Consider the following 26144-nt stretch of genomic DNA (forward strand, 5'->3'; position numbering starts at 1 on the left):
TTAGGGATTAAAAAAAGCTTCTAAGCCTGATAATCTTTGCAAAAAAGCATGTAACTAAGGGCAGCAACTGCCAATTATTTACATAGTTGGTTGATTCATGAAAAAGTTGCATCTAAGAGCCCAAAGTGACATCCTTTATTCTTGAAACTCGAAGATGTCGTGTAATTAAACAAAACAGAGAATAACAAAGCAAAGTACATTTGGGGCAATTTTACTTAAAAAATACTCCAATGATTAAATCAATTATCTATTTTTTGTAGTTGCTAATCATAAGTCCCTCAGTAGTGACTGGTCTGTGTCTAGTCTAGTATACATTATGCAGGGAACATTGCATGTCAGTGAATAATCCATCAAAAATACTTTTGTGTCTTTACAGAAAACAAAACATACTCTATTCTAAGCTAAAACCATAATTTCGAATCAATTTTAAACAATAACTTCGCAGCTGCACAGACATTCAAATGTCATTTAATCTGCATTTAACCAGGCTGTTTACAGAGGATGTGACGTACTAGTGTTTTGAATCGTGCAGGCTAACCACCGGCAGCACGGATAGCAAGCAAACACCATCCCCTTCACACATTTGGGGGTAACTGTGAGCTTCATGTCCCTATAATATCTGCCACAGTAAGTTTAACTCCATTCACATTCGGTCCGGTATAGCGCTAATTAACCGAGGTTGGTTTAGCATAGAACGCGTTAGCTTGCAGTTGCTAACAATAACTAGCCTTAGCAACCTACCGTTATTTCTCCTACAGGAAACAATGATGTATTGTAACCGTATTGACGAATGCACAATGATAATGTTAAGTCATTTATGACAGTGCATGGAACAATTGGCTGTTTGTGGTGGATGATAACACACGCCTGCAACGGTTTAACTTGACCAAATGGTAGCTTAGCGGTGTCGTTGTTTATTAAACATTACGTTAGCAAGGTTAGCTGCTAATTATGTGGAATGTCCAAGTAATGTGTGGCCAACAAATGCATAACACTAGGAGTGTTGTTAACCTAACGTTATGAGTGTGGGGCAATACACGTGGTTGGTGTTATAAACTACATGTATAATTATCTTTGTAACGTTTGGGTCACTGTCACTTTAATACTTACTTTGATTTTGGAGTGCGTTGAGGGGTTTCCTCGACTATTCAAATGTGTGTTGTAGTTGCATCCAGGCCTGTCGATTTGTGGTGAAATTAATCAAAGCCCCCAAATTAGAAGTTCAGTAACTTTCGGTGGGTCGTAAAACAAAGTCAACACTCACCTATCGCGACAGCGAGGTGTGGCAGCAAAATCTCATCACCAAGCTTTCATAATAAATGCTTTTGTAACATCTTCATGGGACGTTTGGTCTGAGCTAAGCAACATTTTTACACTAAGGACAACTGTTGTTTTTGGTTATTCAAAGTTTGCAGTCGCGGCTCCTCGGTTGCGGAAAGTAACTAAGTACATCTTCTAATTTATACTTTATACTTTTGCTCTACTACATTTTGGAAGCAAATGTTGGTACTTTTTACTCCACTACATTGCTTTTACAGATTTGTTTACTAGTTACTTTATAAGTTGACGATTTTGACACACAATATTTGGGAAAACGTTTAAATATGATTGTTTTGTTATAAATTAAACTGTCCAACATTATACTTACTGTGAGTAACTAAATCCATGGGTGGCAAGTTTTTGGGTAAAAAATATAAAAAAGTTCCAGCTTTTTAAATGGGAAGATTTGCTGCTTTTGCTTTAACATACTTAAATATTGTTTAAGCTTTTTCTGCAATGATTATTTTTCTTCCAATACTTTAAAGTACATTTTACTCATCGTACTTCTATACTTTTACCTGAGTAACATTCTCGATGCTGTACTTTTACTTGAAATTGAGTATTTTTGCGTTGTTGTATTAGTACTTTTATTCAAGTAAAGAATCGGAATACTTTTTCCACCACTGGTGCTGCTCACTATAACTGCCTTGACTCTGTAGCTGAACTCCAGCACTACTGACCCTTTATTTCTCTATTGCACAGAAGGAGAACGCAATGGAACTCCACAAAATCATCCACAGTGTGATGTACGAATTTATTCAGGCTTACATTCCTGACGCAGATCTCAGGTAAACAATTGCCCAACTTTCGTAGCATCTTTACAAAAAAGTCAGTCTTACAATAACCTCTTTTTTGTTACCGCTCAATGCAGCACACTGGATGATGTTCTTCTGTTTTACATCACTGGAGTCCTGGAGGATCTGGGCTCCGAGCAGAGTGTTGAGGAGAACTTAGACGTGGAGGACTTTGCAGAAATGCTAGAAGCTTACATACCTGGCTTTGCTGAAATTGACAGGTAAACAGGAAGTTACACTTTGTTCTATTACATAACTCCAACGTTTGTTGTTCCTACAATTATGTTTTATATTTGCAGTGTCAAGGTCTGTGAAATGATGTTCAATCTAGCCTCAAAACTGGCAACTGCTCGGACCTCAGGTATTTTTCTTTACATTTTTATTATTTCTAATACATGCAGTACTGTGGCAGCTTTTCCAAATGTTTTTTTTATAATGTTGGATGGGGATCATCAGCTAACAGTTGTACTACAGTATTCTGATGTGATTTCTTTTCCTGTGAAGAAATTGTTGAGCTTAAGGCAAGGACAGAAGAGATTTCCTTGAAACTCCCCACCCTGCCCAGTGAACCTCCACCAGCGGAAACGCAGTGCCTTAAAACACAGACAGAGGGCGCCACTGCCAAGGTAATCATTTCAGCACAATATTTCCTTTACTTTCATTTTACGTTTTCCCATTGTGTGACCCACTGTTGATGTAGTTAGCAATAAGGTAATTTGGAGCTAATACCTTCGTGTAAATGTCCAGCAACCAGTGTCTAAGTGGGAGTCCCAGGAGCAGCATCTGTTGGAAATGTTTCCAAAGTGCAGTCTGTCCGATGCTCGCAGCGCCCTGTGTATTGCCAAAGGAGACATCGAGGAAGCTGTGCGCCTTATCATAGAGGGCGACGTCCAACTCAGCCAAACTCCTCTTAACGTGAGTAAATGCTACACACTGAAACACTGCCACTGTGTGTGTTATGCAGTGTGATTTGATGGTGTTCTGTTGTCTCAGGTAAACCCCGGGAAGAGTATTTCCTCAGTGCCAGACGAAAAACTTAAAGAGAACATCCTTGAGAAGTGAGTAAGATTGCTATCATCCTGTGGAGAGTAGAGCTGTGTTGCTATTTGTATGACTATGTTTCTTCTCCATAGGTACATGTTGGTTGACAGGGATGAGGATAAAAAAACACACAGGCCTTTGCCCCCTAAAGAGGTAAGTTATCCTCCATTTCAAATGTAATTACACCATAGTTACATATGTTTCATGCATTAAAACCCTTATCCTGGTGGGTTTTTTTTACAGGCTCCGAAGAAGCTAGTTCGGTACCACGGTAACCAGGTGGTAACCACAAAAGGAGAGCGCTATCAGCTGGTGAAGAAAGACGATGAAGAGGACATGAAGAAGACGTATGTCAACCTGAAGCCTGCACGAAAGTACAGATTCCATTGATGATGAGCACAACAGTGTAAGAGCAGCTACTGACAATATTGTTTACACTTTTGTATTATTTATTAAGTTAATTTGGCTCAAGTATAGGAACATATATTTGTAGGTGTGTCAGTGGCTTATTTTGAAATTGTGTTGCCATTTTATGCCTTGGTTAAAACATTAAACCAGTGTTTCAGTTGCTTGAGAAGCTTTTAAAATGTGTGATATTTTGGTGAGGATGTTGTAACTTGTGTTCTCGTGTAACAGCCTAACCTATCAGAATCATACTTGTCAACCCTCCCGATTTTCGCGGGAGACTCCCGATTTCATTGCCCTCTCCCGGTTTCCTCCCGGTGTCATATTTCTCCCGATTTCTGACAAAATCAGATTTACTCAGGACTGTTTCCACTCAGACTTTAATACAGCTACACCATTGTTTGGTTTCCATGGTTACACGTCTCTTTAGTAGCGCGCAACTGAAAGTCTGACAGGGTGAGGAAGAGAGTCACAGAAAACAGAACAAGAATCGACAACTACTCTACTCTCTGCTCACTCCTTTCCTGCCCACACATATGCTCCATCAAGGATGGTGCCACAGGCCGCAAGGCATTGCACTTAGAACTACAATAAGCATGTTAATGTTAATCTAACAGCTCCGGTGATAAACTAGCACCCCCCCCCCCCATTTTGCATTTTGAAATTCTCCCAATTTCTGAGGTCTCAAGGTTGGCTAGTATGATCAGAATCTACTTGTTGCTGCCTCAGCAGGTCTGATGTTGCACTGACATTATTGTTCTTTTTTACCTCTTCATTTATTTATTTATTTTCACTCCCAAACGATGATATAGATTCATTATCATGACGTTGTCGAGGTGGATCTTTTATCATTCCTGTAAATAAGATCTTATGGTGCTGTAGAGCTTCTTCTAGACATTTCAAGTCATGATTGCATTTTCATGTAAATATATATCATTGATGCCAATTTCATTTAAAATTATATTTTTACATCCTCCAGGAATACAGTGCTGGGAAAAGGCTCGGTCAATCCTTGAGAATGGGACAATTTGTTGTGCTACGAAATGGTTTTTAAATAAAAAAGTATTTTCTGAAACTTTTTTTTAATGCCAATTTGTACAGGGGCTATCTTCAGCATTCCTCACCTAAGAATGTATTTATGGTTGCCCTGAGTTAGGGATTTAGTTGAAAGGTTACTTAAATTGAACCCACAGTTTATTTTACTAGAATAACACCATCATTTCAGTACTGAGTGTCGACCCAAAACAACGATTATCTGGATAACGTTGCGAACAAATCTGTGTTTTTTGTCAATTTGTTCCAGATTTTAGCAAAAATATTCAGATAGCTTTTTCAGGAGATCTATGGTGAACAAGGTTGTGGGCTTTGGAGGCGGATAAGTTCAACCTTGAATTGTCCTCATCACAATTAGCTCTGCTGCTAACACTCGAAGTCCTGATTAAATGCTAATTAATTTTCTAGCACAACAAATTCAAGTCTCAAGAGGTGCAGAAACTGTTACAGCACTATAATGTTTGACATATTAAAATGGAGCACTGTGGTTGCCCGCTAAATGTTAAGCGAAACATGCTGCCGAAGGACTTGATTTTGAAGTTCGTTCCAATAGAATTATCTCTATTTTTAGTAAAGCTGTTTAGAATTGCTAATTCTCCAATCAAGTATCTATTGTGAAGAGGGCCGTTGTGTGCTTTAAGGGTCTGTTAACATGATGTTGGCCCTCTATCACAGCTCCTCTCATCTCATTTGTGTTGTGAATTTAGCTTCGCTTGTAATTGTTGGTTGTGGATATTTTGATTACGATTGGTTTCTCTTTTTTTTTTTGTCAGTTGTTTTGGGATAAATGCGTTAGTCAGAAGGTTTTTCTGGGTTTTTTCCAAACATATACCGTTGTTTTTTGTTGTGTTCCACTGTACAACTATAACTGGCAACTATAAGTATTGTTTTTGATTGGTGGTTTTTCTGAGGTAGTTGTAATGCAATGAGTGTTGAAAAGATGTGTTGTTACTGCAGCAAACGTGTCTTTAGTTACTTTATGAAGCTCCCAAGTCAAGTTTTTTCAGAGTTTGAACACTGCGCTACGAGAAAACTAACGCACTATTTGTAGTAAATAAATACTAATTTTTGTATATCATTCACATTGTGTTTTTTTTTATTGTTCACACGTTCAAATATTTTAATTCAAAGCTTTGTGTGTATAAACCATCACATCATTCAGGACTCGGTTGTGTTGAAGTTTGAAAACAAACTTTATTCATAGGAACAAGGAGAGCACATACTGTCTGTTCAAACAACAAAACAGGCTTTTATCAATTAAACCAACCATCTCTATGAACCCTTGTCAATCTCACCTTTAAAGCTGTTTAATACCAGAGTGAAAACAAACATTTTGACCATAAAACAAAAAAATCAAGTCATAACATGTTGTGCCATGCCATTGTCAAGAGGTGCACACACAGTAAACAGGATTAACCTAGCAATAGGGGAGAGAAACATCAGTCTTACATCATAAATAAAACATTTTTAAGGAAGAAGTATTTATTTTTTATGATCTTGTGATTTGTAAGAAAAAGATATGCACAATGCTAGCACGTGTATATTCTTAAAATGATGGATGTTGAGGTTTTTATAGTTCACTTCAGTGTCAGGAGGACAAAGTTCTGAATATGGAGAGGCTGTCTCCTGGTTTGTTTGTTGGTTTGGCACAATCAGCACAACACGTGAAATTATTGTCCCCTTTTTTTTAATGCACATTCTTTAAACATTTCTGAAGTGCACTTTTAACCTGAAAATAAAAACAACCATCCCCGTTGCTTTTACTTTAAAGTATTTTAAGTAATGTTGCATGTAAGCAAAAAATACGTGCATTCCCAATGATTGTAAACCGACAGAAATCAAAAGTGGTTTCCAAGTGGAATCAAACTTTTGAACACATCTCAGATTCCTCTGCATTTAATAGAGCACAGTGAATATTTGAAATGCAGCACTATAGTGCATGGACCAGGTAACTAGACAACTTCACCACTAGATGGCATTTAATGTTGCAATGCAATGGCTGATACATACAGTAAGCTACATCCCAGCAGAGGGCATTGCTACTTCAGTCTTTTGATAAGAGACATTAATCAAAATTGTAAGCTGTTCAGATTAACCACTTATACCATTTTAAACTTAAATATAATACAAAAAAAGCAATTGCAGGCAATGTTTTCTTGCAAATATATAGTTTACTGTATTTGCAACAAAAATTGCAGTGTCTTATTTTTCAGTGTTCCCTCACCTATTACTGGTACTCGGAAAAACACATTCATAAAGTCAAATAAATCAAACAAGCAAGAACATAAATTCACATAAAGCAGCATTGCTCGGCTTTAACATTTTAGCTGCAAGCAGTCACATATTCTTTCCCACACATATTTGTTGATCATTCTCATCCCAATGTTTCAAGGCTTTTATTGTCATGCTACAGTGTAGTTATGACAATGAAAATCTTAGGTCTTATCACTGTCCTCGTGTGTTTCTATTACCGTGCCTATGCTGTCTTCACTGAAACGGAAAATTCTTGCAGATCCCTTCCCAAAAAGCATGTAGTAAGGCGTGGAGATGCGTGGATAAATATTTTTTAAACACTTAAAAGAACTGTGATCTTTCTGAAGCAAATCTGTTTTAAAGCTGTGATAAAGATGGAGAATACAATATGATCACTCCACAAAAATGTAATCCCATAACTGAGTTATTACATTTGTATAAGAAATGTACTGCATTTAAGTTTGCATTCACTATTATATTCCACGATTCATCCACTAGTATTTAAAGTAAAGAGGTTGTTTAAAAGGTACCAAACGCACACAACTTAGCAACTGGTTGAAAAACGTGAATTATGAGAATGTTGTGAAAACACTGTTTCACATGAATATGTCTAGACTTAAGCCAAATTAGGCCTGCTATTTAAGGACAAAAGACTTCTTCAAGAAGGGCACATTCTCCTTAAAGTAGTCAGGTGGCACTGGGAGACCACTGAAGCAGAATGGTTTTAAAATGTCCGCTTGCCGTGCAATGATATGGAGCTCCAAAGTCAGACTTCCACACAGCAAACCAAAGCTGCTTTCCAAAATAGAGTGTCTCTAACTTTGATCCTGGTCATATCGCCCGTTGATCATCGTTTTCAGTAAAGGTCCGACCTACAGGGAAACAAGTGGACTCTTGGTTAAGAAAGGCTACTTCACATTGTCAGACGTATTGCATGGTCCCAGAATGCATAGATCTTTATTTTGTACTAAATCAGGTACGCCATAAATATTCACAGTAATTAGGTTGCTGGAAGGGTCAGCATGCCCCGGGGATTTCATGTAATGGATGTTCATTTCATAACAGGTGACCTAAATGTGGATCTGATTTGATGTTCTAGAAAGTGACTTTGGACCATAGTGTGTGACTTCTGCAGCTGATGGTAGGAAGGAGTTTGTTAAGACGATATATAATAGGAGGTGCTTTTACCTCTTGTGTGTCTCCAAGTGCTTCTCCCAGCATTTTCTCAATATTTCTCATGATGGCCACCTTCTGATGAGCTCGCAGCGGGTACTCTATCCTCTTTGGTGTGGAGGCACCCTGAACAAAAGGAACACATAAGTGAGTGATCATAAAGCAACATGTAGTGGCAAAGATAACACAAAGTTAAAGTGACAAAGGCTCAAATATACGTACTTTGTACCAGAAGTTTACAGTGATCGTCACTCCACCGTTCAACAGGGATTCAATATGATGCCACCTGAGGAAAGAATATAAATATAGATAACTAAATTCATCACACACTGCTCCACATTAGCTAAACTATGGAAACTGTATTATACAAGAGTTACATTTGACAGCATAAATATCTATCAACAAAAGCCTGAACAACAAAACATTGATGAATCATTTTCTAACAGCATGTTGAGGCGTTAAATATAAAAAAGAACATACTGAAAACCAGGGAGATTAAATAAACATCAGCTGGCAGTGCATCCAAGAAAGTCAATGCTTAGAGATAATCATCTGTTATAGAGGTGGTGCTCATTTCTCTACAGAAGGAATACATCATTTCTTTAGAAAGACCATGCAGACGTAGATCTTACCAATACATGGGGATGTAGAGCACATCTCCGGGGCCCACAATAGTCTCATAGCCAACAACATTTGTAAAATTTGGAAACCTCTCAAAATCGGGCTTATCAAAATCAACCTAAGAAGGAAACAAATACGGATAAGTAAACAAAACATGAACATATAATAATGTGCCAGTTTATGAAGTATTTATACATTTTCTTGTCTATGGAAATACCACCAATTTATCTTTTTCACTTTCTTCAATTGTCTTAATTATCTATGAGAACTTTGCTGTGAAAAATCTACTATGCTATTACAAGTTCACATATTATTAAACCCTAGGTTTGTGCTGCGTACTTGGCTCTGCCGGTCACAGGGGTGGTGCACAGGGTACGGGTAGAGACACTCAAACTGGTCTGGAGGGAAGAGGATGCATCTCTTCTGGCCTTTGATCTGTGCGAAGAAGTTCTGCTGCTCATCGTAATGCGCTGGTGTCACATTGCCTGTGGGGAGAGAATATTCACAGAAAATGTTACGCTTTGAAAAACATTGAGGCCCACATTATACAGCAGAAAATAAGCAACTTGTATTATGTATAAAGTATCCTATAATTATATTTTTTTAGTAGTAGGTTGGTCTACTAATGGTTATTTGAACTTATTATGTATATGTATAGATGTATAGATACTCGATAGATAGACAGTATATGTTCTGCTGTTGAAATGAACATATTTACTTTTTAATAACATTTTTAAATCATGTATAATGACTTGTTCACAGCTGCTGTAGCAGAACAATTCCAACATTTTGGAACAATAAAGTATATCTAATCTAATCTCACTGCTTCCTAGGAGTGCTTACCCTCCATGCCAATGAGCAACAGGTTTGATGTCAGCTGTCCCCAGTTTCTCTTGGCTTGCTGCTTGTTGATCCAGTTCCAGTTGAAACCGAGGAAGTCAACAACTATCTTCTTCCCGACTGTGTCATTCAGGGTCTGCTGCAGATAAACCCTTGAAATGCATGAGAAAAAAAACATTTATGAGCCACCTTGTTTTGCTCTATGAGACATGAAACAAGTCGCAATGCAGCTCATTTTACTCTTAATGTGTCTGCAGGGTATACGCTTGTTTACAAGGCACTTCTGTTTCAGTAGACTACATCTCTTTAACCCTCCTGTTGTCTTCGGGTCAAATCTGACCGATTTACTACTTTCGTCAATCATAACTTTTTTGTTTTACATTCGATTGCATTAAGGCTTTATGATATCCTTCACAGTAGACATTTGAACATATAAATTGCTGACTACCACTTTCCTTGAATTTTGGATGATTTAGTCAACTTTGTACACACACACACACACTTTTGAAAGGGTGTTAACTGAAATTTGGTGATGAGTAATGGACAGTAAAATTCAAGAGATAAGATCCACTGTAAGCACCAGAGAGCCAAACAGCTTTAGTAAGTTATCCGTACGTGTGCTGCAGGGCACAGTAATAAGCTTGTCCCCTGATTCTCACGCCTAAACGCTTAGTCATTTGCTCCATCTTCCTGTGACAATTTATGTTTTCAAAAACACCCTTTATTGTTAAGCACACATGCAACACAGTCACATTTAGTTCCTGGCCTGGCAAAGCTTCAAACAGACAACTTTGCTGTGATTAAGCATCAGCCCAGGAGTTAATATAAACAAACCGTATATCATACTCTTGTTCCAATTTAGATATATAAATGTATCTTACCTCTCCTCTCCTCCCATTTCCTCAGTTTTGTGCATTTTTTCTACAAATTCAGAGAATTTCATTTCCATCCGTTCTGACTTGGGGACAAAGTTCTTAAAGTTAGCCATTTTTTTCTCATCATAGTAGAGGAATTTATGGTTGTGTGCAGTGTAAACAGAGAAGTCTCCATTTCCAATGTTCTCCTGGAGATAGTCAATGTCCCATTTGAGTGCTGGATAGACAAGGTTTGTGTCTGTTAAAACCACTGGCTCCTGAAAACAGATAAAGAACATTTCAATGTACACAAACATAATACAATAATATTACAAAAATCCTTTGTTTAGTTTATTTCATGAGAATAAGCCTTTACACAAGTGAATGCACTATGCATCAAATGCACTATATAAGCACTGCTGAAAGGGATCACTGGTTTTCCATACAGAATTTAAAGGACTGGTTCTTTAATTAGTATGGGATTTAAGGTTTTCTAAATATACTATAGTGGCATACACCTTAAATGAATAGTCATATTGTTAATATGGTAATAACAGTTGATAATAAAATAAAATATTTAATAATTTTAAAGTAAGAGATATTACTGCGAAAATTGTGTAATATCACTTGTTTCATCTAGCTTATGGCACTTTTCTTCACAAAATTCCCAAACTACTGGTAATTATATATGTATTTTATAAACTTCTGTGCAAAAAAGGCACATATATCTCAACACATGACGACAGAGTCCATCGATACGGCAGTCCATGGCATTGCACACACCGAGCTCCGAGGACTACGTGACCAACTGAACGTACACCAGCACGCATTCACTCTCCATCCCCCTCCCTCCCTCCCCCGCTCTCTCTGCATCTCTCTCTCTCTGCACCGGCTCGATGTTTCACTTTCGCCCGAAAGCGCGCGGACTCTGCGGTTCTAAAGAGTTAAAATAATGTTGTGCTTGTTGTAAAATTAGCATTATGTGTCTTTTTGAACAGGCTAACTAAAATGTATCTTAGGTCTTGATTCTGCCTGGATAAGATTGGATGCGCACAGGAATACGTGTTGCGTTTACCCAGGATACAAGAAGGATGTTTTTAACAGTTAACGTTATCTAATATGGCGACGTGGACGAGCCATATTTAGACACATCAGTGCAGTTCTTATAGCACTCTCACCAGTGTACTTCCCTGTTAAGTTCGCAATAGAAACTAACCTTCTTTTTTTAAGTTAATGTGATATCTATTCATCACGGCCCCTACACACGGCGGCGTGTCACAGTTAGTGCTTAGAACTAACCAATGAGATTCCCAAAACAGCTTTTGATAATTACCTTTTCACTGAGGCCAAACCAATAACAGTGTAAACAAATGGTGAATAAGAGTGCATACGGTTTTATCTTGCACTTTAACTCCTCCGTTATTTTAGTGCGAATTGCACACAACAACAAATCATTTTTATTCGACCTGACTGATTGTGTTGCCCATCATCCCCTATTTTGTCTGCACATTTCAGTTTACACTTTATTTCTTAACTAGCTTAGCTTCATGACTTCATGAAAGCAGACTTTGAGGACTTAAAGAAATACAATTGTTGAAATATGGATGCAAATTATGAATCTCATTGTGAAAAATAATATCTACAAGGTACAAATCCAGTAAAATCAGCCCACGTTAACGCTAACAATACATACATTTAAAAAAAAAAAACATATTCTGCCTTCTTGAACTTGGAAAATGCTTTTTACTTCACTTGAGCAATATTGATGTAAGTTCAAATGTGGTGCATGTGTTAAAATTCCATAAGAGTTTTGTTATTCTTGTAAACCATTTGTCAAAAGCTGGAAATAGTAGGTTTGAATCCTTCAAAATTGAGTGAAAATACAGAAGCATTTTTCACCTAACTATAAAATGCACCAACATACCTGTAACGCTATCAATTGATATACTGTTTTATCAGCAGGCAGCCAGCCTCATGAAGCCTCGTCCTAACCTTTTCAAGCTGCTTTGGCCACCCACCATCCTGTTATAGCCTACCTACACTTAATATGGCACCCTAAATTACCCCAAGACAACAAACTTGACTTATAAGTCAACCCTATATTAATTACAACATTAAGGGTGGGGTGAATATGCATTTCCTTTTAAAACAGGTACAATAAGAAGTCACAACGCACGTAGTATTGCAGGTCCATGAAAGCCATATGCTTCATTGCCCTATCAGGAGATTGCTGTGTTGCTAACTGTTGTCTTTGTTCAACAGTTATAAAGCCATCCTGGGAAACGCTCCATCTGACTCTGATAATGAAAACAAAATAATGACATGGGATGATGTTTGTCACCACAAGTGCAATGGTGTGGTGTATGGCTTTTCTGATAGCAAGCAACAACAAAAATGTCAGCACAGCAGGTGTTTTCAGCCAGAGTCACACTACCTGATGTGACATCTCCAAGAGGATTACTTTTGAAAACCCCAATAAGCTTTGCAGTTATAATATGTTTCATTATGCATTTCCAAAACTATAAACACTCCAAAGAAAAAGTCAGATTAAAAAAAACAATGTACTATATTACATGTATCCTGAAGATCTTCCTTGTTGTCAGTATATTGGTTTATTTTGTTAATAGAAACTTAAGTAAAGAGGTAAGCATTATACAGTATGGTTCACATTTGGTACTACCTTCTCAAGTGCTTCAAATCATTGCAAATAGTAATCTAGTTAGAAATCTTATTACAGGAATAACATTTATGTTTTAACAATTAACCATTGCAATGGCCAATGGAGTAGGCCTATACAGTATGCAATATTTAGAACAGAATATCCAATGTTAAAAATCCCTTTCTCTTGTGTCTTATTTTAAATGAGGATACATAATAATAATGTTCCCTTGAATGACTCTAATAGCCTTTACTAAGTGCTTCACTCAAAACCAGGCTAGGGTTAATACACTTAAAATTGTATAGCAACGTTTTACTTTCACATCCTCTCTATATGTTAATGAGATACTGCACACCAATTCATGCTTTTGACCAATAGCCTTATATAAAAGGGATTGTGCTGCAGGTCTCCATGCTGAAAAACATACAGATCTCTACATTAAAGTTGAGCTATCCGAGTGGTTTTACCTCGTTGTTTATTAGGATCTCTGCTCTGGGGTCTGCATGAGACAGTCTGGGGATGGGCTTGGTTTGGAAAGAGTATTTTCGGAGCTGAGACTCATCCCAGCCCCGGCTCTGGACGCCAGTGAAAGCCACTCCGCCTTCACTGGTCGCCGGATCAGCCTCCGCTACGGACACCGCTGCCATGGTCCCCGACAAGCTGGTTCCCTGCCTCCGTCCTCCTCACAATGAAACACCCACACACCTCCTCTCTTCCGGACTCTGCTAGGCCACAGAGACTTTCATACAGGCTTTCCCATTCACCGTTATTAAATTAATGAAGGAGAAGCCGTCCTGCTGCAGCCCCTCTCCACGGCTGTTCCGTGTAGCTGTTTACACACCGTGTTGACAGCCAGAAAGCCAACGAGCCGAGCATAAGAAATCAGGACAACACTCAGAGAGTTGTATGCCTTTAATTTCGGACAGCGACATCTAATGTCCTGGATGCTTCAATACTCATGTTGTAATAACTTAAATGCACCGCGAGAGGGAGCTGTTGTACTAGGTTTTCTTGCATTAGTTCAGAAAACTGACAAATAAACAGAAAATAACTTAAGGAATGCATAACAATTCATCATAATACGTTTTTTATAATTATATATTTGTTATATAGCTATATATCTATAATATTATAAACATAAGCATACGGTTTTTTTTCGATACAATTATACATCATTATGAAATTATGGGTGCAATTATGCCGTGTGTTGCCCATACAGTGTGAGTATAGCTATGTTCTTTTATTTGGTTTTTCATTTCTCTCTAGATTTTTTTAACTTTTGTCTTTGCTTTTTTGATTCAACAAGTGCATTTCCCCAATATGATTAATAATTGTGGTATCCCATTTAAAGTAAATTACTATCGAAAACAGTTTTCTTTACTCAAGTGTTTAATTAATATGCCTACTGCACTGCATTTCGGAGGGAGATACTGTCATTTTTATCCCACCAAATGTATTTTACAGAAAGCTTGGTAGCCCAGATAAGTGATGCACAATCTGCTGATTAATTTGACTGCAATAGACTGCAAAGAAAAAGTGTCTTCATACAAAATATATTTTTATCTTTTAAAATGTAAGGCATTGTTACATTCTGAGTAGTGTAATGTAGTTGCAACCATCTTTAATTCTAGTTGCTAGAATGCCTGAGTATCAATAAAGAAAATTAAAAGAAAACACAATGAAAGTCGTCTTCCTTTCATTTTTGATGCTTTTCTGTTTTATGTTGATAATGCTTCCTTTGCTATTTTAAATTGTGGAATTAGTTACTTGACTTAAGTAGTGATTGAGGAAGAAAGTACTCCAACCTTAAGTGAAATTCAAGAGGACTTCCTTCACAACAAGCCACAGGGGGCCCTCGTTGGACTCAAACCCACAGCACGCAGTTCACCATCCTGCCTTGTGACTACAAGTCATGTCTAAAGTCATATGTAAAGCTTCTGTTTTTGCTATTGATGCATCACATAATCAACATAATGTGCAAGGAAATAAAGATATGTAATACAGCCCTAAGGAACGTTACATTACACTCAGAGTGAAGCTGCAGGCAGGGACTGAAATGAGGCATTGTATTAGACAAAGCTGACCTTTTGAAAGAACATACATAACATTAATCGGTTTGCAACTCATATAATATACATCAATATTCCAATTACTGTATATAGACTATTCCACACAGTTTCTATTATATTCTGTTTCTATTATATTCTATTTTATTTACTTGTACTATTTTATCTGTTTTATTGTGTTGCACTGTTGGTGGAGCCTGTGACCGAAGAATTTCATTGTCATAACCACACTGTAGCTATGCAATAAAAGCCTTGAAACTTGAAACTTGAAAGAAAATATAAGCTATATAAAACAGTTTCTATTACATTAAAGCAATATATTACACTGTGATGGATAGTTCTGCCTATTGGGTAATTCAGTTTATTTAGCTGACAACACATATTTTTACTTAGTCTGAATATTTCCATCAGTGCTTGTTAACATTGATCTGTACAGTAGGACGCCATGCAGTCATGCCATCGATAACGTTTAAAACAGGCCACATTTTCTTCCCATTGATCATGATTAGAAGTCATTCCCTTCAACTTTTTCTCTCTTTATAAAATACAGAGCAAACAGTTTTGAAATCCTGAAAGCCAATATTTACCTGTGGTCATCATTGCCTCAGCACTGTATTGATAGCTCTTGATGAGATAGCAGTTCACACTGTACCTTGCTCACTGAACCGGTCAGCTGATGGAGTCTGGCTCTGTTTCTCACGTCATTCTGGTATTGAACTCGATGGAGTGCATCTTATCAATCACTTTGATCATTGACACTCTGTGGTGTTAACCCTTTTTGTGACAGCTTTACAAGCCACATACAGGAAGAAGTTTATCTCAAAAGCATTTCCTGATGTGTTTTGTAAAAACCTGATTCATCTTCTGTTTTCTCTTAACTCAGGCTTTATCAGCAGATTTCCACTGTGGGGACTAGTTGTGGCTCCCTGGTGGGTTCCCATGCTCTGTGTTTCCTGTGCAGATCAGTGAGCTGAGCTGATCCCCCTGATGCTCCCCTCTCCCCATTCTTTGCAGACAGAGCCAGGAGATTGACCACCCCAGTGAGCCTCAAAAAGCTTGTATCTCAATCCTGCTGATAGCAACAAACATACACCGCTGCTGCCTTCTCCCCAGCCGACGGACTGCTGTCAAAACAAAGACTCCCTCGAGGAGATAATGTTACAATGAGACAGTTTACTGATGAGTGGAAGCGTTTAAGTTTTCTGGAGGTTATACTGCAAACAAACAGACACAGAGAACCAAATTGTGTAACAAGAGAGTTTGGAGGACGTCCCACTCATCTGTACTCATCTGTGCTGCCTTTCTCTCACATTCATACTGACCCTCGCCCCTGTAGGTGTTGTAGGTCCAGAACCCCTAAGCCATAAATCCTATTAGTCAAGGATTCTCTGAAGCATTATAAGTCGTTTTCCCATCTTTCGTTGATTGCATTATCTCTTGCTACCTGAGAGAAATTTGTCTCTGTGTTATTCATATAAAATGTTCTAATTTAAAGGAGAACATATATACTTTCAACCAAATTTAAAATGTTTGAATTGTTTTTCATGCTGCTAATACTGTCAAATAAAATGTTTTTATGTCCAAAATTTATATTTAAAAAATCAGATCCCATAAAGGTTTAGTTGATTTTTCAAGCTCTGTGAGAAAGCTTAAAGCCTCACTCTTCCTCTGCGGTGTCCCCCTCTCCCTCCACCACCTTCAGTCTCAAGTGTTACGGCAAATTGGACATGGCAGGGCTGGCCCGAGAGACGGAAGTTCAGACCCCTCGGTCGGAGGTCGTGTCACTCTCTGGGAAATGATGTGTCATGGTCGACGTTTTGTGCTTTTTCACACGCCATTATAACGTGTGCCCCATCCTGTTCACCTTCCCTCCTTGTGGTTGTTCATTTTAGGGGAAAAAATTGACATAATGCTGATGATTATTAAGGTGTTTGCCTCAAACTGTGGCCCCTGGTTGTTCATGTGACTCTCATAGCCCACTTATAGTAGTCCACAGTGAAATAATCCGTCATTAAAGACAAATTAAGATATTATAGTGCAGCAGGGTAAAGGGTAAGTGGCTATTTGGGCTATATAACCATTTACTATTTCTTTTTGGAGCTGAGATATTTAGCTTCTCCCGGTCCAGCACCTGACATTAGGTCTCCAGGTTAAGCACATTATTATTTTCATGTACTGCCCACCAGAGCAATGCACTCTCTTTCATCTCCGCTGCTGATGCACAACTGATCCTGGCAGAACAAGCGAACAGTGCCCCAGGTGTGTCAAACCAAGAACAGGTAAACATGTTTTTCGGTCTGGCTTTTTCCCACACTTTAACTGACTTGCTGTGTTGGCAGTTTTTTCCCTTTGTGTGATTTATGTTTACATGTGGGTATAAGCAGGCAATTTTCCGCTGATAGTGAGCCAGAGCTGACAGCAGGACTCACAAACTTAACTGCAGAAAAAACTCTAAATAAGAATGCATTCTAAACACCGAGTTTGAAATGGCTTTGTTAAATTTAATCCAAAATGCATGTGCTAATTATAATTTTGCATTCAAAATCTTGTGAATTGACATTTTATGTGCACCTTTACTACGCCCTATCTCAGTAAATTGCAGAGCTTCCAGAGAGCCGCCGGGAGAAAGCTTGGTATGCTGGTTCTTTTGTTGGTGACTGGGCTTCCCTGCATGCCAGACAGAGCAATCCAGCAAGCCCACAGGGGTCATCAGGAGGGAGGAGTTTTGATTATGATCATTATTTGGTAAATAAGATGTCAACAAGGTGTTTCCTTGACACTTTATTAAGTAAAAGGAGGAAGGTGCAGAAATGAACGCCCCCTTCTCAATGGGAACTCTAATCTCCCTTTTCATGTCCCATCTCGTCTGAAGGGTTTCGGCTTCGGCTGCCATGTGCTAGTCTGCCTGGGCCTGGCACTTCTTACTTGCAGGTGGGGTGAGTCTCCTGGCAAGCATGTGTTTATAAAACCCACTTGTTTGGGCACAATACTTGAACTAACTTCTTTTGAGAAAACAGTGTGAATCTGTGCAAAGCCTTTTCCCAAAGTCCTTTAGAAGGCGACAGCCCATTGAGAGTAGAGAAGAAGGGATTACCTTCCTCGACAGTGGTGCATTTCCGAGAGAGCTGATTAGCTCTGCATTCATTGTTAAATCGAGCAAAGGAAGGCCCTAGAGGAGTGAAAGGATCCAAATAGGTGGGCCCAGAAATAAAACAGCCGCAGGAAGCCCTGCACAGGCAACCCCAAAGTTTTCCCAACATTTCTTTCACCCACTCCTAAGGAGGCGCGGCGTGAAAAAGGAGATTAGCATACAAAATTAGAGGCGGGATGATTTTTAAGGGCAACTTGCCTCATGCCCTCCACCCCCACGGCCCTACTCTGTCTGGACAAAGTTAATTAAACTAGTATTAAACAGTAAAGAAACTTCCAAGCGGTGGGGAGTTAGGGGGCTCTTTGAGGATTACCATGATGAGTGAGAGGACGGGGAGGTATTTGTTGAGGCGAAATTGAGAAAGGCGTGATGGAACGAAGAGAACGCTGGAAAGTTTACAATTCTTGTTGATTTGCCCCACGGTGTCCTCACCCTTATGTGAACAATGTGAAGAGGAAGGTTGTGTTTACTGATTCAGGAATCACAAAGAGTAAAGAACGATGAATGCTTTCTTCAGGTTGAACGATATATAAGATGGAAGGATTTATTCTTTTATTACATTTTAATAGAAAACAAACCATTAAGGCAACTAACAATAAAGCAAAACTAGGAAATGCTGTGCAATAAATTAACAATGTACAGTACAAAGTGCTTCATTTTATATACAATTAAATACATCAAGAGGGCAGCAAAGGTCAGGGCGGGCCAGACTTTCCGAAAGAAATGTCTAAATGTTTCTGAATAAATGTAAAGATTGGCTATGATAGTTGAAATATACGAATATTACTGCTAGGCTAACAGTATTAGGCATTCATGGGATTACATCCTGACGGGTTCTTGAAAATTGTGTTTTCAAAAGCTGATTATGCCATTGTTAAACAATCGTACCATCCACTGATCAAAAAGTAACTGTTAAAATGTTCCCCAAGGCTCATGTGTACGTATGAAAATAAATAAATCATGTTGTGGCAAATGTGGCAGTCAGAAGTATGCTCTTCAAATGCCCAGTGACTTTTGATAATGTTGTAAAAAGTATAAAAAATATATCTTAAATACATTTATACCAAAACTCTACAAAGTTGTAAACTTCTCTACCATGTAACTTTGTGCACATCCCACAATCTTTAACTTTTAATAGAAAAAAAGACAATGAAGATGGTCTGAAATTGTATTTTTTGCTAAGCTTTTGTCCAAACACACACTATCTGAACATGCACAGAGAGTCTGCAGTGACACACATATTATGACTCAAGTGATAAGGGTTGCTCAGTGCTTCTTCCTCAGTCTGAGGTTCTTCCGGCGGCTCCCGGCACTCTCGTTCCTTCCCCTCTGACCTCCTTTCTTCAAACAGAAGTATTTAGTCACTGTCTTTCTGCACTGCTCACACTTCACTGCGCAACACCAGTGGAATTTGCAATTACAGCTTGACACCATCTCCGCTTTGCGTTCCTCCACAGCCAGACCGCACTCTCCGCAGAGCCTCTTGCAACTGCGCTTCTCCCACTTGCTCAAGTTCTTGCCCTTCTTGAGGCACTCGCGGCCCTCTGTGCCCGGCAAGCCCAAAGTGTGGTTTTCCAGGCAGTAATCGGGGGAGTCTTCGAGGTGGACCAGCTCCTTTCGAGAGATGGAGCTGAAGGTCTCTGCGACGGCCCCTCGGCTGGCCGCGCTGTTCCCGGCTCCTCGGAGGAGATCCACCTTCAGAGCCCTGTGGTACTTCTCCTTCAGGTAGTTCCCCACCTCCCTGAACTCCGGCAGCTGCAGCCAGCAGGTCTGGGTGGTGCAGCTTCCCGACACCCCATGACACTTACATGTCTTCTGCATGGTCCCCTTCACAGCCTGGAGACACAAATACACTTTATTAAAATGTATACATAGTTTACTTTGTTGAAGGATGTTAGTTTCATATGCATTGACACTCTAGTTCATGTCTATGTAATTATATGTGTGTGTTAAGACAGGATGTCCATTGTCTCTTGATTGATGTGTTGTCAAATTAACTAATTGTATTCTCAACGTTTTCCAGTTAAGTATAAAAGGATGAATACACTGAAAGGAAGAAATGATAGCTTCAAGGTCCACAGTTGAGTTTCTTTGTCGTCCTCAGTGTTTCCTGACTTTATCCGACACAAAAACAGCTGTCGGTTGAAAGGGACGTTTTCTTTTCTTGAGGAGGGGATGAACTTTCTGTTGAAGTGAGGCTGAATCAAAGTTTCACATTGAGTCCTATTGTCCCCCCAGAAGAAATAGAAGTATTTATTTAGCATGTTCATTATCAACATGTTTTCTAGTGTGAGAAGACCCAATGGAGAGTCCCATTGAGTGGAGAAATGAAAAAGGAGTTTTTCTCTCTTTCTATCCCCATTTTTTTCTGTTACAATGATGCTCCAGGTGCCATGGGGATCCTAGGGCCCGACAGGGGGGAGCAAAGGCATCGTAAACAAAGAGCACTTCAGCTGCACGCCTGTGGTCCCCTCAGACTCCCTCTGGGCCAAACAAAGACCAACATAAATGTGGGATCCTTATTGCAAGAATAAAACTAAACACTTATTTTAAAAAGCAGCATAATACAGAACGCTGTGCAATGTCTGGCTCCCCAGGATCTCTAATTAAGCTTGCACCAGTGATCCTGAGATTTTCGGGTTGAGGTATTGTCATAAGGGGCTTTCAGCACTTGTAAATAGGCCCTTCTGGTACACCGAACACACTGTTATTATTGGGGACGAGTGGCACCTCACTTATAGCTACGTGAAAGGGATGCTTGGGTGGCAGTGTAATTCTGGAAAAAATATTCAAAAGGTGCTTTACACTGCGCAATCAGTTGGAGGGCCAGGAGAGAATCTAGAAATGTCAAGCAATCCAACACTACTCAGTTTAAATACTGTATAGCTCAAATTAAGGCAACAACATGGTGTTACATCTTACACCAAGGACTAATATCTCATTGTGGATGGAGTGAATTAGGAGCACCTACTGTACCTTGCGCCCGGCCTCGTTGTTATGGAGATTCATCGCTGCCCGTGAGTCCTGCCCAGTCTCCAACGCGTCCACAAACTGTTTGGAGATGGCCTCGCCAAAGCCAACGTTGTCACTGCAGCCGCCCCAGAGCCAACCATGACCGCCTAGCAAAAATAATTAAGTTCAAATGATCCGTGCCTTTTGATTCAAACTTATTTTTGTATGCACACATAAGTGAACCTTTCTGACCTCGTTGTCCGTTCCTGCTGTCGTCGCAGCCACAGTTGTCAAAGTCTCCGAGGCTGCAGTTCCTGGTCAAAGTGTACATGACTCCGGCCGAGCTGATGGCATGGACAAACGCTGTCTCCCGATTTGCTGTGAGCAGAGAAAACTCATTTACTGGCATGTCTCATTACAAAGGACCCTCAGGAATTTCATATCACCATCTCCTTCCCTTAGTAAGAGCTTTTAACATGTTTCAAACTAATGAGTCAATTACCTATACTGCTTTCAAGACACAGTGGTATCTACATTTCTAAATTGTGACTACATTAAGTTTTTTGAAAGGTTGAACTGCCTTATATTTGACCCTTTGTCAATATTGCATTCATCAGTTGCAAATAGAGGCAGGGATTTTGAGGGGTATTAGGAAATGGATTAGTTTGTTTGTTTTGCCTCTAAGCAACCATGCCAACTATATCCATCCCAAAGGGTGCTGAATGTTTCGACAGAGAAAACATCTCTATTTCACAAAGGGAAGAAAAACCTCCCCTCTCGCACAAAAACTTGCAATTACAAAAGACTATCAAGACATCTTTTAAATTCCATTAGCAATGTTTCTTATTCAGGCTCTCTCCTGGTCTGGCTGCAGTGTAGAGATGTGTGAGTGATGTCTGGGGAGTCTGGAGTTAGTGATGTCTTACCGCTGCGCAGGCTGCTGTGGGTGGACAGCTGCAGAGCTCTCTCGGGGCAGTTCCAGCGGTCCCATGCAAACTGGTATTTGCACTCCTCTATGCCACTCTGAGCTCCTGCTGCCACACTGCTGGAGTAGATCAGGTACGCCTGCAGCAACGGGGAGATATTTAACATATAAATCGACACCACACATTTTGCAACAGTGATAACATAAATTGAGAAGTTGAGATTTTTTTTACAGCAACTGGTTTGATTTGATACCCAGTTTATACAAATTACCATTGTCTTTTGGGAATGGTGACCTTGTACTTACATTTGAGTTGTTGCTTATAAGTCTAAGCCATTTAGAAGAACATAAATATCATTTTTAGCAGACAAAATTGAATAAATGACTAAAACCTGAGCCTATGAAATGGTGAGGAGTCACAGCTCCAACAAACCATGAGAGCACTTCTGAAACTTCTAGAAAGGGGGTTAACAAAATCAAATGTTAAAATGAAAACTAGGAATAATGATGTCCAATAGACTTTTACATGTATTTCTCCCTACTGGTGTCATTTTCTACCCTTGAATGTGTTTTGCCATTTTCTTTCTCAAGAATGTCAAAGTGGGTATCATATGGAATATCAACAAGCCCTTAATGTCGAGGATGCTTGTTTTCAGTTTCATGACAAAAACAATCTGTGAACGGATTTCAACATTATGCTACTTTTTCCGTCAATTATTGAGCTCTCTCAAACCGGTACGCTCTGTCCTTGGCTTTCGCTCGCCTCTCTTCAGCTTGTTCACACTGTGTGAACGATAATATAACTAATATGTCTCAAGTGGCCTTTGCTGAGATGAAGTGCCACCTCTTTCACAGGGGTCTGGCTCACTAATGATGACCACCCACTACAGCAATGCCTGCCCTCGCCCCTTAAAACATTCAACCCGTAGATACGCAGAGCCTCTGAATAAGGTCAAGTGTACGATCAGGGGGGAAAGAAAACACAAAGGGCCAAGAATATTACTGATATATCATTAGTGCCATTGTTGGATACATCCATGAACAAGATACACTTGAGCTGAGATATCACAAGGACAACACAGAAAACCTGTTTTCGGTCCCTCTTTCTTTTGGGAAGAGGAATCTGAGAAAAGATCAAAAGAAAGTTGGCTTACCTTGGGTCCAGTCATCAGGAAATTATTCACTGACCTGGAAAAGGAGACAGCTTAATCACTCAGGGAAGCTCAGTGTCCTTCACAAATTCCTCTGCTAACATCTCTCATTAGTGCGCCTTGTAACATGTTAAACCGTGACACCAGTATGCATACAAATCTCATAGTGAACAATACAACTGAATTTGTTAAAAAGTTTCTAGAAATGTAAGAACGGAAGGCAATGACTGAATGACTCAATGTTATTAACACTTGACTTCAAATTTGCCGTTGCCAGGTTGTGTCAATCATGTTCAACCTGTCTATTTGAAAATGAACGCAGCCAAATATGTTGGTTGTCCATTTATACATGTTTATTGATTTGTCCGTTGTTGAAAATGTGGTTCTAAATGTTTATTCATCTCTATTTAAAAATGTCTTTAACTCATCAAGTCTTCAGTTTCAAGTGATGATAATTGAATACATGGATTTTAATCTGAAGTCGTTATTTTTACACCCCAAAACTTGTAGTGGGTAGCAACTGATCTATAACTGATGTTGTATTAATAAAGCCATTAGTTACAACTTGTAAATCCTTAATTTAAAATAAAGTATAATTATATTCCTAAATGATAATAAACATAAACAATTTCTTCATTTTACTTTTCCTTTATTTCCAATTGGCAAATTGTTACGGTAAGTGATTTATTTGGCCATGTTATGCCTTTTGAAAAAGATCATCAGGGGATGAAACTGTGTTTGCAGAAAGTATTAATATTTCATGATAAATGAAACTCACCAGCAGCAGTACGACCTCATGTGAGCCACGAGAATGAAAATGTAATAGAAAACCTCCAAATGCATGAACATCCTGACAGGTGAGGGTGTGACGGTGACTCAGACCGTCCAAAGCCTGCACACGGTCTGACGATGGAGAGGAAACTGAGCTACCAGCACATGAAGCTTCACCAGAGCTTCCAAGATTCAAGGAGGGGGCTCTGAAATGGAGCTGCTCTCGTCCCAACAAGAGATTATCTGCTTAATTAAAGATTTTCCCCCTTTTTACTCTCTCGGCCAATCAGAAGTTTTGCACCAAGGAGAGACTGAAACGATCAAAAGGGCACCCTGGGCCTTCAGGGCCGGGCAACGCTAGGTTCCCTGCCTCCATTCAAGAGCCAAGGAAGATCTGTTTAATCCTATAGCAAAAGTGTAACACTGATCCCTTGAATTTCTAGTAGGAGAAAAAAGTTTATTTAAACTATCTAACAAGTATCTGATTGTCAGGGATTAGTGGAAGATAGTCCTCTGGGTGACGGATGGTTAGTTTGATATACATATATTGTTTGTTCTCGAGGAAGTAGTTCATGCTATTACAAAGATGTGATTGGATCAATGTTTATCACCCTCAACACAAGGACTATTACTCACACGGAACACGACAACGTGTCCTCTGATCATTTGATATCATATGGGGTCAAACTGCCTCATTATATTTACTAAATTGACATAATACGTTATTTCCACATGTAGCCAGATGATTTGCAGGTGGCTGCGAAAACTACTTTTGGAGAAAACATCATTTAATATCTCTTTACAAATAAGTAGGCTAATGGCACACGTAGGCTATTGTGTATTGTATTACATGTAATCTCTTAACGTCGACGATGTCATAATAAGGATCAATAAACAACCACGTTTTACATTTTGTTCCGTAAGATATCCGTTTTGTGTCGTATTAAATCACTTTAAATATACTTTTTTTAATGTTTATTCGAGTTTACCTGTTAGAAGTAGCATATCCCGTTTTCCTGTCACATTGCCACCCTGACGCCCGTAGATATAAAAAGAGAGAATTTCTCCGAGTGATGATCCCTAACAGAAAATAAAAGAGAGATTGAGAGAGAAGGCCTAGCCATTGATCAGATATGGGACATTTGCATCACTAATCCAGACGGTCCCTACCTAACACTGCATGCAGGGTTATTCCCCAATAACCCCGTCTGACCTTTAGGACCCTTTCCTTTGGCGCAGGCAGCCCTTTAGCAACCTTCTTGTGTGCAAATTAGGATTAGAGAAACAGTGATTTGAAAGGAGGGGGGACTTCTGAGGGATGTTTTTGGATTAAGATTTAAAGTGGAATGACAAGTGAAATGAGACAACAGCAGAATCCCTCCTGTTGTGTTTTAATACAAGAGAAATGATCGTCACCAAAAGTGCGCAGTTAGGCCTACAATTCATCACAACACGAAAACAAGGCGTCATCAAAGTTCCATATTGGTCTATAAATGTGAAAAATAGCGGCATCTAGCTTTGCATGAGCATAGTGGAATTTGCATCTAATTGCAGAACATGGGATTTTTCTTTTTCTTTGTATAAGTGTCCAAAACGTGTGGGTGGGTAACATTGTGTATAGATTCATTCTGAATTGACTAAATTGGGACCTCAGATCCCATGAAAATCAACAGCCAGGAGTTTATTAGTAAACAACTCCTCTGGGGTGTGCAATAGCAGAGCTGAAAGTGTCTGTCTGCCCACTGTGGTGTCCGAGCTCGGACTGGCTGTGTGACCAACACCGAGGTGTTGCATGCAGTGAAGAGGATGGCCTGACAGTCAGCAGCCAATAGACAGAGGGCTGATGTCACTGTTCGAGCAACAGAGATCAGCAGTTGTGGGACCACTTACATGCACATTTGGACCAGACTCAGGCTTGTGGCTGCTCTCTGAATGGAAGCTTTTATGCCAAAACCACCAATTGCAACAAGGTTATCACATGTTATTGCGTTAACACATCAGATGGAGTTCTTAGCTGTTTGTTTGACCTGCATTGAAATAATTCACCAGCAGAGGGAGCAAGTTTACAGATCCTTCAAACGGATGAAATATGTTGATAACTAAATTCTCTTTAGA

General features: G+C 39.3%; 3 protein-coding genes across 4 annotated transcripts; 1 reads left to right on the forward strand and 2 right to left on the reverse strand.

Annotated features, from left to right (window-relative positions):
* Nucleotides 1–503: 503 nt before the first annotated feature.
* On the forward strand, nt 504–5688 carry cuedc2 (CUE domain containing 2). Of its 2 annotated transcripts, XM_010769848.1 has the most exons (10): nt 504–627; nt 2023–2108; nt 2192–2335; nt 2414–2475; nt 2619–2740; nt 2862–3029; nt 3108–3172; nt 3248–3308; nt 3399–3561; nt 4540–5688. In XM_010769848.1, the coding sequence occupies exons 2-9, from the start codon at nt 2035–2037 to the stop codon at nt 3543–3545; spliced, it is 843 nt and encodes a 280-aa protein (XP_010768150.1). In that variant the 5' UTR covers nt 504–627; nt 2023–2034; the 3' UTR covers nt 3546–3561; nt 4540–5688. The 2 variants fall into 2 exon arrangements, with proteins under 2 accessions (XP_010768150.1, XP_010768151.1); XM_010769849.1 differs by lacking the exon at nt 4540–5688 and having other exon boundaries at nt 2026–2108; nt 3399–3881.
* Nucleotides 5689–5787: 99 nt separating this feature from the next.
* hif1an (hypoxia inducible factor 1 subunit alpha inhibitor) lies at nt 5788–13849 on the reverse strand. Its single transcript, XM_010769850.1, has 8 exons — nt 13481–13849; nt 10382–10632; nt 9504–9652; nt 9000–9145; nt 8672–8778; nt 8262–8325; nt 8055–8165; nt 5788–7738 (listed from the first exon to the last, which is right to left on the reverse strand). Exons 1-8 carry the CDS (start codon nt 13658–13660, stop codon nt 7682–7684), a joined length of 1065 nt encoding a protein of 354 aa, XP_010768152.1. The 5' UTR covers nt 13661–13849; the 3' UTR covers nt 5788–7681.
* Nucleotides 13850–18823: 4974 nt separating this feature from the next.
* wnt8b (wingless-type MMTV integration site family, member 8b) lies at nt 18824–24322 on the reverse strand. The gene is made up of 6 exons (XM_010769851.1): nt 24037–24322; nt 23262–23295; nt 22109–22247; nt 21435–21560; nt 21207–21349; nt 18824–20066 (listed from the first exon to the last, which is right to left on the reverse strand). Exons 1-6 carry the CDS (start codon nt 24105–24107, stop codon nt 19497–19499), a joined length of 1083 nt encoding a protein of 360 aa, XP_010768153.1. The 5' UTR covers nt 24108–24322; the 3' UTR covers nt 18824–19496.
* Nucleotides 24323–26144: the final 1822 nt, after the last annotated feature.

This window comes from Notothenia coriiceps, unplaced genomic scaffold, assembly GCF_000735185.1.
Source record: "Notothenia coriiceps isolate Sejong01 unplaced genomic scaffold, NC01 NC01_scaffold00007897, whole genome shotgun sequence".
In the NCBI taxonomy this organism is placed as follows: domain Eukaryota; kingdom Metazoa; phylum Chordata; class Actinopteri; order Perciformes; family Nototheniidae; genus Notothenia; species Notothenia coriiceps.